At 38.4% G+C, this 13,358-nt stretch overlaps 1 protein-coding gene across 3 annotated transcripts in view; it reads left to right on the top strand.

The window, feature by feature from the left end:
• The window catches only part of TMEM132C (transmembrane protein 132C), a 156,686-nt gene that overhangs the window by 103,731 nt on the left and 39,597 nt on the right, over positions 1-13,358 (top strand). For 2 of the 3 annotated variants that reach the window (XM_085509481.1, XM_015878410.3), the window contains exon 4: positions 8,263-8,446. The exons of the other annotated variant lie outside the window; for it this stretch is intronic. In XM_085509481.1, the coding sequence (XP_085365607.1) occupies positions 8,263-8,446 (184 nt within the window). The remainder of the gene's footprint in view (positions 1-8,262; positions 8,447-13,358) is intronic. 3 annotated transcript variants of the gene reach the window in all.

The raw sequence follows: 13,358 nt of genomic DNA, 5'->3' as shown, positions 1-13,358 counted from the left end.
TTCCCTGTAGGACTGACTTTCTACTCTTCTCCTGTTTCTTTTTCACTTAGAAAGAACTCTTAATTTTAGGTTTAAAATGAAGCTGGTTGGACTTATTTATTGGTGAGACAGCAGCAGCAGAAGGAAGCCTATCTGTGATTCAGAAATGAGTCAGCAGACATTCTCCACCCTCCAGTCTGAGACTGTGCATTCAACTCTGGTATTTAGATTTCAGTAGGACAAAGTCACACAGTGGTGTATTTCATCCCACGTGACTGCAGATAATTAATATTCACTACTTCATCCCATACATCCCAAATAGTTCTGTTTCAGACCTTTATTGCCATCAGTCCTTTGAAAACTGGTCATGATTTTATATGAAATATCGTCATGACGACATTATCTTAAACCGAAATGTTCCTCATGAATTCATGCTTCTTCATGTTCCTTCTCATCTAATACGGGTTTTGCACTCTAATCCCATACACATGCTCTGTGTGTTCAGCTGAGATTTGCTGTTTTTGCATTATGTCAGAACCTTGGAAATTGGTCTTTCATCGGTCTAATTCTACCTCTCTAATCAAGTGAAGTGTCAAAAGTCAGCAAGGAACGAGAGTGGTGACTAATGTTGCTGTAGATTTCAATAACAAAGGGAAGGTCTGCTCTTTAGAATCTTTTTTCCTTCTTCCTGACAGTGTCTTCTGAGTCTTGTTTGTATAATTACAGATAAACCTATTTTGATTCACCTAGTGCAGTAAGGCGTAGAAAAAGAAAATATAAAAAGGCAGCAATTGTTGCTTGGAAAAACTCAAAGTATATTTAGAAATCTTCACCTTAGGCTGTGAAACAAATACATCACTATATGGTGCATGGAGAGATTCTGTGCTAGATTCTTGTTTATTACTTTCCATTACGAAAAACTCACTGCTGTTCAGCGTTCTGATACGATGCGGCACACAGTTCCTCCAAGCACTCCTACACCCTTCCTAAGAAACAAGTTAAAATGAGATTTTTTTCCTAGCAATGGAAAGTCACCTTTACGAAGCACAACATTTCTCAAAAGCCTCATCCAAATCCAGCATGTAAAGGAAGAACTGTTTTTTTTTGCTTTGAATCAGAGCCCAACTTCGGAAATTTGAAACTGAGTTTTCCCAACAAATTGGATGTAGCTGTTTTCTAATTGAGGTGCAGTAGGGAAAAAACAGGTTTGAAAAGAACCAGAGATGTCACAGTCATCACTTCAAAGTTGCTCTTGGAGTTTATCTGTAAGTGTTTTGTCAATCGAATAGGCACTTGCTTTTCTCACAGGCCATTTAACATTAGGATTGAGTCTCCTTCATTTGTCTTCTTGAAATATTGAGGACACATTGCTCTTCATGTGCCTGACAGTCAGACAGGAATGTCTGCACTCTGCCTGAAAACTGATGTCCGCTATCAGCTCTTTTAGCTACAAATACAAATATTCAGTTGTTGTCCAATGAAATATTTTAAAACTAGCTGCCATCTTCAAGAAACTCCAGTGAACATTTTTGCTTGAAGGCAGCTCTGCTATGGTAGCAAATATTTCCTGTATTTTACTTCTTCTTCATTCTATTAAATGGGACTGCCAAAAACCAAAGATCCAGGACTTTTTTCTCCATGCAAACATGCTGAGCCTAGACCTCGAGCCTCCATCCTGCAGGTGACGTCTTCGTTAGTAGCAAAGAATAACTTTAGTTAGTTAGTTTTAGCTTCACCCTGACATCAAACTGCTTCTGCCCCAGAACTTACTTCTCTTTCTTCAAATTGAGAAAACAGCACACTTTGTTTTATTAGAGGCTGGTCATCACTGTTGTAATGTGACAATGTGGGGGAGAAGTCAGTGACAAATACATTCGGTATCTTCCATAGTGTGGACATGAGGAGGACGAAAAACATAAATATCCAGAATGAAAGGATGAATTTGCTGGGGGTGACGCAGATACCCAAACAGAGCTAGTTGGTGTAATCTCAAATCTATCAGCCCTGACAGTATCCTTTTAAACGACTCCTTAAAAATGTTAATTGCACATCATAGGCATTTAAGCAATGACATTTTTGCCACTGAATGTCACAGGGACATTTTTTCTTTTATTATCCTTGAACAAGAGAAATGAACAACTATAGTTAGCCACCAAATAACAGTATCATGAAATCTAACGGTTCTGCCTCCAATATTGATGTTGGTTTAGCTTTTAATAAGGTTCCTTAGAGCTGTGGATGGTTAGGAAGGCAGCATTGTTCAGTTTTGCTTTATGAACTGTAAAATAAAGGTTTGTCCATCAGATTTCCAGAGCTGTAGTGGCTGAAAGCCCAAGGGTCCACAACTTTTGTAACTCTGAATAAGAGCTGATGTATAACTACAGAATTGATCAAATTTTTGTCCAGTCTCTACAGCATCTTTACTGGTGTCAGGGCAGGTTTGGGAAACTGCTTACATAATGTGCACTGAGGGGTATTAAACACGTGTTCTGCCTAGATTTCTGAACTCTTATAAATGATCATCATGCCCAGGCCAGTTTGATGATGCCAAAATTGTGAATTGGGGTTAGGAGGCTTAATGTGTACAACACTTTCAAAACTGCCCTCCTGTCCTACACACTTTCCCATGCACTGCCTTGGTTTTACAGCAGTTGTTGAGTTTTCTTACAGAAACTCTCAATGCACTGCAACAAAGCTATGCCAAGAGATAAATAAAATGTTTCTTTGCAAATTTGGCCTTGCAAGGTCATACTGCATAATTGCAATCTACAGAGTCTGTAAGAGAGCAACATACTACTTACTGCTCGTCATTGTGGTGATAACTTTTGGACACAGAGTAGACCAGCCATTGCAATTATCCAGGGCAGTGCCCTCAACAGTAAGCATACCTACAAATAATTAATAGAACTGGATTTGGTTATACTCCTGGCTCTCCTGCTCTGTCAATTTTCACCTATGTCGTTCCTTCAATTTATATGGTGCTTCACCTGGTAAATGCTATCGTAGCTGAGTTCAATATTTATCTTGCAATCAGTGCTTAGACTTAGACTACTTTGGATTTCTTCTAATTTTATTTCACATTAGTATGGTAGAGAATGCATGAGCAGCATACATCACTGAAGAGGATTTACAAGGTAAGAGTAGGATTGAAATAGCTCAGCTTGTTTTCTGCAAATACTAATAAGGGGAACAATATGGTCTGACACATGAGATATGACCTAAGACTGGGGAAAAAGAGTTTATTCCTGCTGCAGACTCCTCCTTAGTGAAGCTTGCAAAAATATATTGACTTTCAAGAAATAAAACTGCTTCTCCACCTTCCCCGGGCTGATATTCTCTAGCTCTGGATTGTACACAGTATTATTCAATTCCCTGCAGCTTCTAGTCTGAGGGATTCTGCACAAACTGAGTTTGCTCTGTGATGAAATTGCAACTGTTGAGCTTATTTCTCAGAGGATGTGGTTCATTTCAAGATCTTTTACTCTATTCAGGCAGCTTCACAGGCACCTGGAAAAGCTCTTCAGCTAAATTGGAGGTCTCTCTGGATAGCTGCCACCAAACAGTTGTTGATCATTGCTTCTGAGCTGAAAAATTCCTTTACCTTTTTCATGCACTTGAATTAGAAAAGCTGCAGTCGTGCCCAAATGGAGTGTATTCATTTAGCACTGGGGCTTTTCATTGTCCCCTGAACTTTGCCTGTGGCCATCGAGTTTGGAAAATTAATTTAGTTTATCTTTTGGTTATTTTCTTCATTGTTTCACCATATTTGGCACTTAATTGTTTGTTATTTAACTTTTTAATTATACCATTAAATGCTTGCTTACTTTATATCCCTTTATACCTGTTATATGTAAAAAATACAGATTTTTTATCAGCTTTACCTGCCTGATAGGCTGTTAACTTGGCAAGTGTTTTGGACCAAGAGGCATGTGCAGATATGTAGTTGCAAAAGAAAATGTTTTTCTTGAAGGCAGGAAGAGATGGTGACTCACAGAGAAAGCTTATTTATTGACCAATCTGCCTGCATATTCTGTTTTCCAAAGTTATACTGAAGACATTAGCAGACTAAAACCCTGTGGAAACAGAATGGAAAATGAAATAGAAGTGGGAGATGATGATAGCTCAGTCCTGGGGTATTTGCACGTAGCCTTTATATGATGGCAGCAGTCTGAGGTTGAGGGTCACATATCCTTTGGGAGAAGGGAAAATCAATTTCATGCACCTTGTGACTGGATGTGATGTCGTATCAGAGAAAACTTATGAGACTACAGTATATATTAGTGATTAGTGACTCTAGAAAAGTGCTCCGCTAAGAAGGAAGAATTGGTGAGTTGCTGTGGTCAGGTCAGGTCTTCATTCTCTGGGGACTGTCTCATTCAGCTTTCTGCTTGGCAATGAGAGGGGATTTTCTCCTTCTCTGTACTCTGATTAACAACATGACTTAGCTGCATTTCAGCAGCTAAGAATTTCACAATCATGTAGAGCTCTCAGTGTAGCACAGCAATTCAAACATGAGTGGTCTTCCGCCTCTGTCCTTCATGGTGTGGGCTTGAAACCAGCTGAGATCACAGGGCACAGTATCAAAGCTATATAGGCATTATACTTAGGTACCTGAAGTGGCAGAGCTACATCTGTTTTTCTTTTTTTTTTCTTTAAAGCTCTGTGATACCTAATTCCAATTGATTTTATTTTGGCTTTAAGGATCTGTATCTTTGTGTCTTGCCTGAGGTCATTAAAGTATCCCGTGGAAGAGCTGGGAAATGAAATGAGATTTCCTGTCTCAGACCAATCTCTTAATCAAAAAGCTGTTTTATATCACAGTTTATGACAAGAAAGCTAAGAAACCTTATTAACTAATCTAGATCTTATCTATGAAGAAATCAAGTACAGTTTTCTATCACCTGTTTAAATATTTGCATGCATATTTTGTTATGTTTCTCTAGAGTTTGTTAAGTTATACCTCAGATATTTTCCTTCAAAGAGCTTCACAATATTCTTAATGAGTCAGTTTTCCATGAAATATTGTCCTTCCTGTCTGTTAATTCCCAAAATAGATCATCCTTTTCTTTCTCCTCTGCTAGTTTTTATGGCTTAAGGATGAAAGTGAGGGTAATAATGCAAATGAGAAATTTAAACTTTGTTTTGCCTACAGTAGTTGACATTATTCTTTAAGTACTACATGCTTTGTATAGTTTTGCAAAGAGATTACCTTTGTAACAGCTCTGCTGAATGAAACTGATCTTAAGCATTTTGTCCTCCATTTGCTGATCAGACCTTTCAGAACAGGAATGGATGGCTCAAGGGCATTGTGGTAGATATTACAGCACTTAGCTCATAGGTGACTAATTCAAAGGGACCTGGGTTGCTAATGACCCAGCTTTTGTTAGAGCTGAGCGCTGACTGTGAAGGTGAATTGATGTGTACAGAGCTGTGTGTATAATTTCATCAGCATTAAAATTATCCTAAGTCAGTTCCAGATCGGTTTCAAATCTTTGTGTAAGATGTGCAGTGTAACTGAGGGAAAATGGAGTTTGTAGACTTTTCAGGTTTTTATGTTATTTACTAATTGCTGATCTTGCATTAAGATGTCACTGTTAAACTGGGCAGCATTAAAAAGGAAAAGAGTTGCTAAATTTTCAGGAGGTCGAAACATTTTTGGTTCTCTAAGGACTGTCAGTGAAAATCTGTTGGAATAAAGGACATCTAAAAAATGTTTTTAATCCAAGCTTTTAAAAATTTCTCTTTTGAGAGCCCCAGTAATAAATCAAAAATATTGATTTAGCCTACAGCAGTCTTAAGATTCACTAATTTAAGAGTTGAAGCTGCTCTATTACTCAGAGCAATAACCCGACTCTGAAATCTCTCATCAGAGACTCCTGGTCCACACATGTAGACAGGCATTCAACTAAGATTTCCATTCATGTATGGATCTTACATCAGCTGAGGACTCCACTGCTTTTTTTAGCAGTTATCTTCCTTCCTTCTGCCCTGAAAGCCTTTGTATCACTGGGCCTTCGGGGCTGAGCTGAGCACTGCCATTTTAGCACACAAATATTGAACTCCATTCCACTTTATGCTAGACCTTTGCAGGGAAACAAAACCTGTTTTCATTCTAAAACTTTTAGTACAATCTGTGTTCTAATCTTACGTGCGGCTCGTGTATCCCACGTTGAAGAGACTTAAAGGTAGTTTGGATATGGCCAGACTTGGGTTCCTGTGGAAGGAAAATGTCCATCTGAAAGAAAATATATCTCATGGTGTTGAAGGTTTGGATGATGAACAGTTTCAAATAAATAATTATTGTTATGCTCAAAAATATTTTAAAATCAAGAATATGATTACATTTACACTAGATAATACCAAAAGGGTGTATTCTCTCCATATAGCTGGCAAGAGAGCGTGAGTTCCAATACAGTTTCTCCCAGTGTTTATTCTGTTTTGCTTTTAATGCATTTTTAAATTAACTTTCCATTAACAGAACATTTCTGATTGCCCTTCTTTTTCTAAAAGTGATCTCCTGTAAGTGTTCATACAGCTCTGCAAACATTTCCCCCCTCATCTTCCTGGGCTAACAATATTAATGGGTTGACTGCTAGCCCATGCCAGTAGTAAATTACTAACCCCATCACTGACTTGCTGGCTCAGCTGCCATAACCTCTAAGTAGCAGATAATCATTGCCCATCTGCTCCTGCAAGGGAGTGGCCATGGGGTCAGTGCTCTGCACTGATGCCCATGTGCTGGAGTGGCTGCTTAGCAGATCAAAGGAAGCCCTTCCTCCCTTCTGCAATTGCTCAGTCCTATCTAGCCATGAATTATTAGCATATTTATAAATCAGAATAAATCCAAGGATTGAACTGGCCCAGGGGAACTCTCAGTCCAATCAAATTAGTCTCATATATCCACCTCAGAGCAATTTCGTAGAAGCTTTGCCCTCACAAAGCTTCATTTGTAATCACTACGAGTTGTGTACTTCAGAAAAGTTTTATAATTGCTTGCTGTTTCGGCTGCTGAACAGTTCTAAATGTTAGATATTAAGGAACTGCTGTTTCAGTCAGTGAGCAAGCTCTAAACATTAAATGTGCTTCATGAGAAGTTTTTTTCTCAGCCATTACACATCTCTGAAGGCATATTTTTTTCAAGTGGATGCTTTCCCAGCTGTTGATATCTCTCCATTTCTTCTATACGAAGAGGGAAGGAGGAAACTGGTGGCAGAGTGATACTGTATAGAGTTTTTATTGCTGTGAGAGTGAGATAAGTGCGTTCCATACAGATGCCTGCACTGTAATACATAATTGCTGGTCATTATAAGAAAGTATCAGTAAAACCTTTCTCTTGTACTATGTGTATTCTTGGCTTCTGGCACGTACCTTAGAGAATAAATATTTTAGCAACATTTTAAAGACTTCTTGATTGGGGAAACTTTCCTGACACTTTCTCTGCTATAACAGCTCTGATGTGTGCATAGATTTATCCCCTATTTAACATAAGTGAAAGCACCGAGATAGTCAATCACACGTAAAAACTTTTTCTCTGTCAGTTACAAAGCATCAGATAGAAATGGAGGAAATAATGGCCTTTCAGGTGTCATTAATCTCAGGCATAATGATGTCTTTTAGAGCTAATCGAATGCTGTAGCTCAGGTGATTCAGGTATCTTTGCATGTTATCATGCTTTCAGATAAATTACAAAGTTCAATCTGGTATGTGTTCATTTTGGGATGTCCCAGAACTGTGCAGACTGCAGTTATCACAGCTGCTATTACAAGTTATAAGATTTTACTTTTCCAGAACATACCTCAACGCTTACAATAATTTCCTCATTTCGCTGTTTAACCATGTTAATTTTTTAATGGCTTCTATGCTGTGTATATCAGCTTCAGTTATGCTGAGGATTTGTACAATTTTGATGATAGACATAGACAAGTAATCTTGTTTCTTTTTGCCTAGGTTAATTCTGGTCTCTTTTGTCATAGATTATACTGGACTTAAATTTGGCTGATCAAGGTCAAATCATAGGAAGTCTGTAATGGACTAAGTGTATTTTGCTTTCTTTAGACACGAAGTCAGTAGTTTTATCCCTTTACATAGTATTCACAGTAACAGCACCTGAACCATTTTGAACAGTTCCAGTTTGTATGCTCTGAAGAAGTCATAGATTGGAAAAGGCCCTGTGTTATATCTGCGTTTAAATAGCTGTATTCTCCAGTAGCTAATATGATTCACTTCATTTGCCTTCTTCAGCAAATGTAATAGCTCTTTCCTTTCCCTGTTTTCCTCTTTCAGAAGTAACAGTCTATTCAATGAGGTTGTGCAGATGGACTTTGAAATAGCCAGTTTTAGCAGCCTCTCTGGAACGCAGCCCATCACCTGGCAGGTGGAATACCCTCGGAAGGGGACAACAGACATAACCTTGTCTGAAATCTTCATCTGCCAAAAGGATCTTGTTGGAATTGTTCCACTGGCGATGGTAAGAAACTGTTTCAGCATGTTGCTCCATCTGATCTCTCTGTAGTCTGAGAAAACACATACCAGGCCTTAGACAGATTTGCAAAGGAATGCTTTCTGCCCTGCCTCCTGTTATAGAACTTTATAGGAATACTTGCTAAAATCATACTCACGTTTAATTGCCAGTATGTGTCACACAATTTAAAAGCACAGAAGAAAGGAGTGCTGCCATTTCAGAAATCTCTCAGCCTTTAAATCTTGAATTTCTACAGTGATCTGTTCTCTCCACACTACCATCTGGCAACACAGAGCCAGGTAGATTTACCCTCCCATTTCTTATTTAGCTGTTACAAGGTTTGAACTTGCAAGGTGCCCTGAACACCTTTTGCTGAAGAATGAGTTGCTTGGTCCTTAGTAGGCTGCAGCTGATAATAATTTTGCTAGCTGTTTTCCTGGTGATTTCAGAGCCTGCAGTTTCAGAGAAGAAACAGAAAATAATAAAGCCTCAATAATGTATTTAAGGAAAATTCTATACTAGCATAGTATAGAATTACATGCGAAAAATTGCCTTGGGTTAAAATCTACTTGCCCTGCCCTGTATAGCAAGCTTTTGCGGGCTATTTACCTCCCAGTGAAATCATAACTGTTTCCAGTCTTTACAAGGCTCACAAATGTGATTTGTGAAAGCAGGTGTTTCCTTCCTTTCTTCTGGCTCACTGAAGATGCAATTACTTCTGCAAAGCAAGGCTGGAACTGTGGAAAGCATTGAGATCCAGCAGTTAGGATCCTACATCTCAAGCACACTATTTCTGAGCAAGCACTTTAAGTTCAGCAGGGTTTAGGTGCATGCAGAGGAAGGCTCTGAGCATCTATTTTAGAAGTCCCAGACCTCAGGAAACACAAAGTTGCCAGATATCTAGAGCAGGATTGAGTGTCAGTTAAACAAAGGAACAATCATTGTTAGAGATCAGGCTTTAGAAGAAGAGTTAGACACATCTGTCCCATTTATGAGTTCTGCCTCTCCTGCACATAACCTTCATGCTGAAATTCTGGCAGTCTTTGAGTAATATTCTAAGGTTTGAAGGAGATAATAAGATGAGTACTATTTCCTGGAAATCCTAATCTTCAATATATTCCTCCTCTTTGAAGGGTGAAACTACTGCTCATAACAAATGAGGTCATGCCCAGCAATTTCCTGATCCAAAGTATGTTAAGTCAGCAGAAAGCCTTTGCGGCCTTCCAGATCTGGGAGGGAAATAATTGTCCTCATTATCTGTGGAGCTAAGTGTATTTATGTGTCTGTCTTCTAAAGGCTTCAGAATATATGTAAGGATGTTTATTCTGGTCAGGTTTTATTTTGCAATAGATTCCTTCTGTATCTTTCAGTACCAAATGATAGGCATCTGTCTACTGGCAGACTGAACATCTCCTTCTTGTTTGTTTGCCAGCTTCTTTTCCATATCTCACACCCAAGGGAAGCAAGATTTTTTTAGTATCACATGGCAGGATTGAATGCACTTGCATAGAAGGTTCAAGCTTTATACCCAGACTTGTGAATATCCCAGATTAAAATTTCTGCATTCACAAGGGTTCTTCAAAGAACTAAAGGTCTGAACTAATGAATTTAGTGGTGTATAAATCACATAAGGTGAGATCCTTTATTCCCAGCAGATGTACTGTGGGTTTTCCAAAGGGTTCAAGCAATGAAATCATTAAACCGTTCTCTTTGCAAAGCTTACTTGTGTTTATTTATCTCATTTCTGTACCTTGTGATAACACTTGGCAGGAGCCAAAATATACTGTGTTAATAGAAACCAGTTGGATGGGATAGCAATGCAAAATTGGCTTTGCTAGCAGGATATTAGTAGATAAAGGGAATTTTCACAGTTTTCTGTTAGCTAAGACTGCAGATCCAGCCAGAGTGCTTTCTTCATTTAGGCATTAATCGCTGGCTGAGCTGATTACCTGGCAATGCTCCTGTTCAGAAACAAGAGCCACACTGAGAAGGGAGAGGGGGATACGGTATCTACTGAGAAGTCAGACCCTGCTCTTTATCTCCAGTGCACACTGTAAAGCCACAGCATGTTATTGTGTACAGAAATTAGATCTCAGTGTTTATCAGCAAGTGTGTTTCATAAATCCTCTAGGGAGTAAAGAAGATTATATTGATTTAAGCATGGAGTGTTCTTACAGCAAAACTGCTGACATCAAAAATAAAATCTGTTGTTCAGAGTTTTTAAAGTTAGCCAGAAAAAAAAGACAGAGAGAGACAGAGAGAAGGAGGTGGTTGAAAAGGAAGGGAAGGAGATGCATAATGGTATTATACTGGATAAGGATGTGGGATACCCAAGATCTGATTGAGTCCCCACCACTGGTCCTTGTCAGTGCTCTGGATGTAGAACCAGCAAACCTTTGCATGGTTGTGAGTGACATAACAGTTGTCTTTGACTCATGGAGGAAAGCATTTCTCATGTGAGCCATTTTGAATGCTGAAACTTACAAAGCACGAGAAGCCTTGTATCCTTTATTGGCCAGTGCTTGACTATGGTACAAAAAGAAGTAAGATGAAGAAGTGAGTGTGTTTTACCCTTCAAGTCATTAAAGAGAAAAATGAGGCAGAAAAGTTAAGAAAATGCAATTCTAACAGGTTCTGTTGCTTTCAAACTCTCACAGACAATGATTTTTTTAGGTATGTATCCTGGGGAATTTCTCATCATGCATGTATACATACGTTGTTCTTTGACAAGATCTTAAGCATGGCGCTAAGTGTAACCATCCACTCCCTGTATCTTTCTTGCAGGCTGCTTGATGTGCTCATCAAAGGATGAGATTAAATGTATGTGCTGTGTTTCCATCATTGAGTAGCAATGATTAACAGAGGCAAGACTGATAAAGAGGTAATGTTATTTATTAGACCAACTGATACAGATGGAGAAGGATAGTTGCTATTTCAGGCACACAACCTCTCCTCATCTCTTGCCTCACTTACCTAAATCGCAGCAGCTGCAAAATACTACAGCTACAGAAATCCAGGGATGTAAAATTCAACCATTAGGAGAGTATATAAGAAAACAAAGAGATTTCTTAAAGTCAAAGTGAAGATAGAGCCCACTGTTTCTGACAGCAAAAAATCTACCCCAAAGATTTAACCTTCCATTAGAGAAAATGTACTGAGTCGTGTCTTGTTCAAGCATTTCTGATTTTATGTTATGTGTAGCAGGATCAATTAGAAAAGTGCTTTCATAGGAGCTTAATTAATTATTTGCTAAGCTGATTTTGAAAACCTTTTCAATTAATCACAAGTAACCTCAGAGCTTACCATTAAAGTATACAAGGTTGCTTAATTTACTTCCTTTTTTTCCTCAGATTTCCATTCTCTCATGTGGAAATGCAGCCAACTACATTGATTTTGCCACTTGATTGGATTAAAAAACAAAACCAAAATTGTTCACATTTGTAGCATGCATGCACACATGAATTTCAGCTAAGAAGTCTATACATTTGTGTTCAACACAAATTGCGTTAGTAAGAGATTTCATGCTTTAAGTAGGTAATACATATTTTAATACCACTAAATTGTGCTTTGGGATAGAACAGGTAGGAAATGGTTGTTTGAGTCTCCACTTCTTATCATTAGGCAGCACATATTCACATATTCTTTATACTCAATAGTCTGTTATTTCATTAGGAAGTGTTTGGTTTTCGGGTGCTTTTCTTTACATTTGGAAGTCAGTGTAATGCTGGTTCTGCTGCAGCAGTGAATGGACATTTAAGATGAAGAGCTGTGTCTCAGTTGAAAATACTTTTTGACATTTTTATGCATGCCTGTTATTTGCTTTCCATTACAACACAGATGATTGAAAATTGAGCTCCCCAAACTTAGGTTGCTTTATGTATGCCATTCTTTATGACAAAGACTTTTTGAGGCATTTCACTGCAATGAAGGAAAACTTAAGTCTCTGTATACCCTTTTAAAATATAGACCTAAATAAATAGAGTTCTCATCCCTGCACAGTCTGTGATTTCACACCGTAAAGCTGCATTGTTTCAAGGTCACAGAAGTGCAGAATTCTCAACTCCATTAGTCTCCGAGACTTGAACAAAGCAGGAGGCATCAGGCACTGAGAGGGCCCACTGTGAGGAGGCTGTCCAATCACATCCATTTTCCACTTTGCTTATCACAAACAAACTAACAGATAACCTGCATGCTAAACTTTCCAGCTGACAGGCACTGTGTCGATAATGAAATCATGAATCATGTCAAATAAATAATGTAAGTTGAAACAAAGGCATTTGGTTTTAAAAAACCTACCACCTTACTATTAGTAATCAACTGTAGAGTCCTAATTAATATCATAAAGTAAAAGTTTTTATGGTTTAGTTACAGGAATGTTCTCTGTGTGGGAGATTGGACTTAAAATCTTCTGATGCCAGGGCAGGAATGGCAGCCCAGATCACTAACATGCCTACAGTTTTCATCATAGTGGGTTAGTTATTTCTTTTAGGTTTGCAGTGGATATATAATTTCAGCCAAGTTTGTCATTGCTCTACATTTATACAAGGAAAACTCAGGAGTCTGCATGCCTGCTTATAAATTGGCTGTGTCATAGCGCATTGAGCTGCGACTAGCAATGCATGTCGATTAATCTTATCTGTAAAGAATGGGCTCTTTTTTTGTCTACCCATCAGGAAACAAAAGTGAAAAAGAGGATGAACTGTTGTCTATTGATCCTAACTTGATCAGAAGATGCAAACAAAGAACTCAGAATGCCTCAATTTAACAATCTCTTCCAAAGTCTCAGTTATCATTTCTATAGCAGCTGCACTTTTGATTCTACCTTCTGTTTTCCTATTGTTTCCTATGGTCACATTCAGTCCTGCCTTTGCAGGAAATGGCAATGGATCAATAAGGCTATCTCAGCTGGCTGGAATTA

This window comes from Coturnix japonica, chromosome 9, assembly GCF_054131305.1.
Source record: "Coturnix japonica strain WE chromosome 9, WE-NBRP24, whole genome shotgun sequence".
Taxonomy (NCBI): Eukaryota; Metazoa; Chordata; class Aves; order Galliformes; family Phasianidae; genus Coturnix; species Coturnix japonica.
Note: the sequence above shows the minus strand (reverse complement) of the source record. Positions and strands in the feature narration are given on the sequence as shown.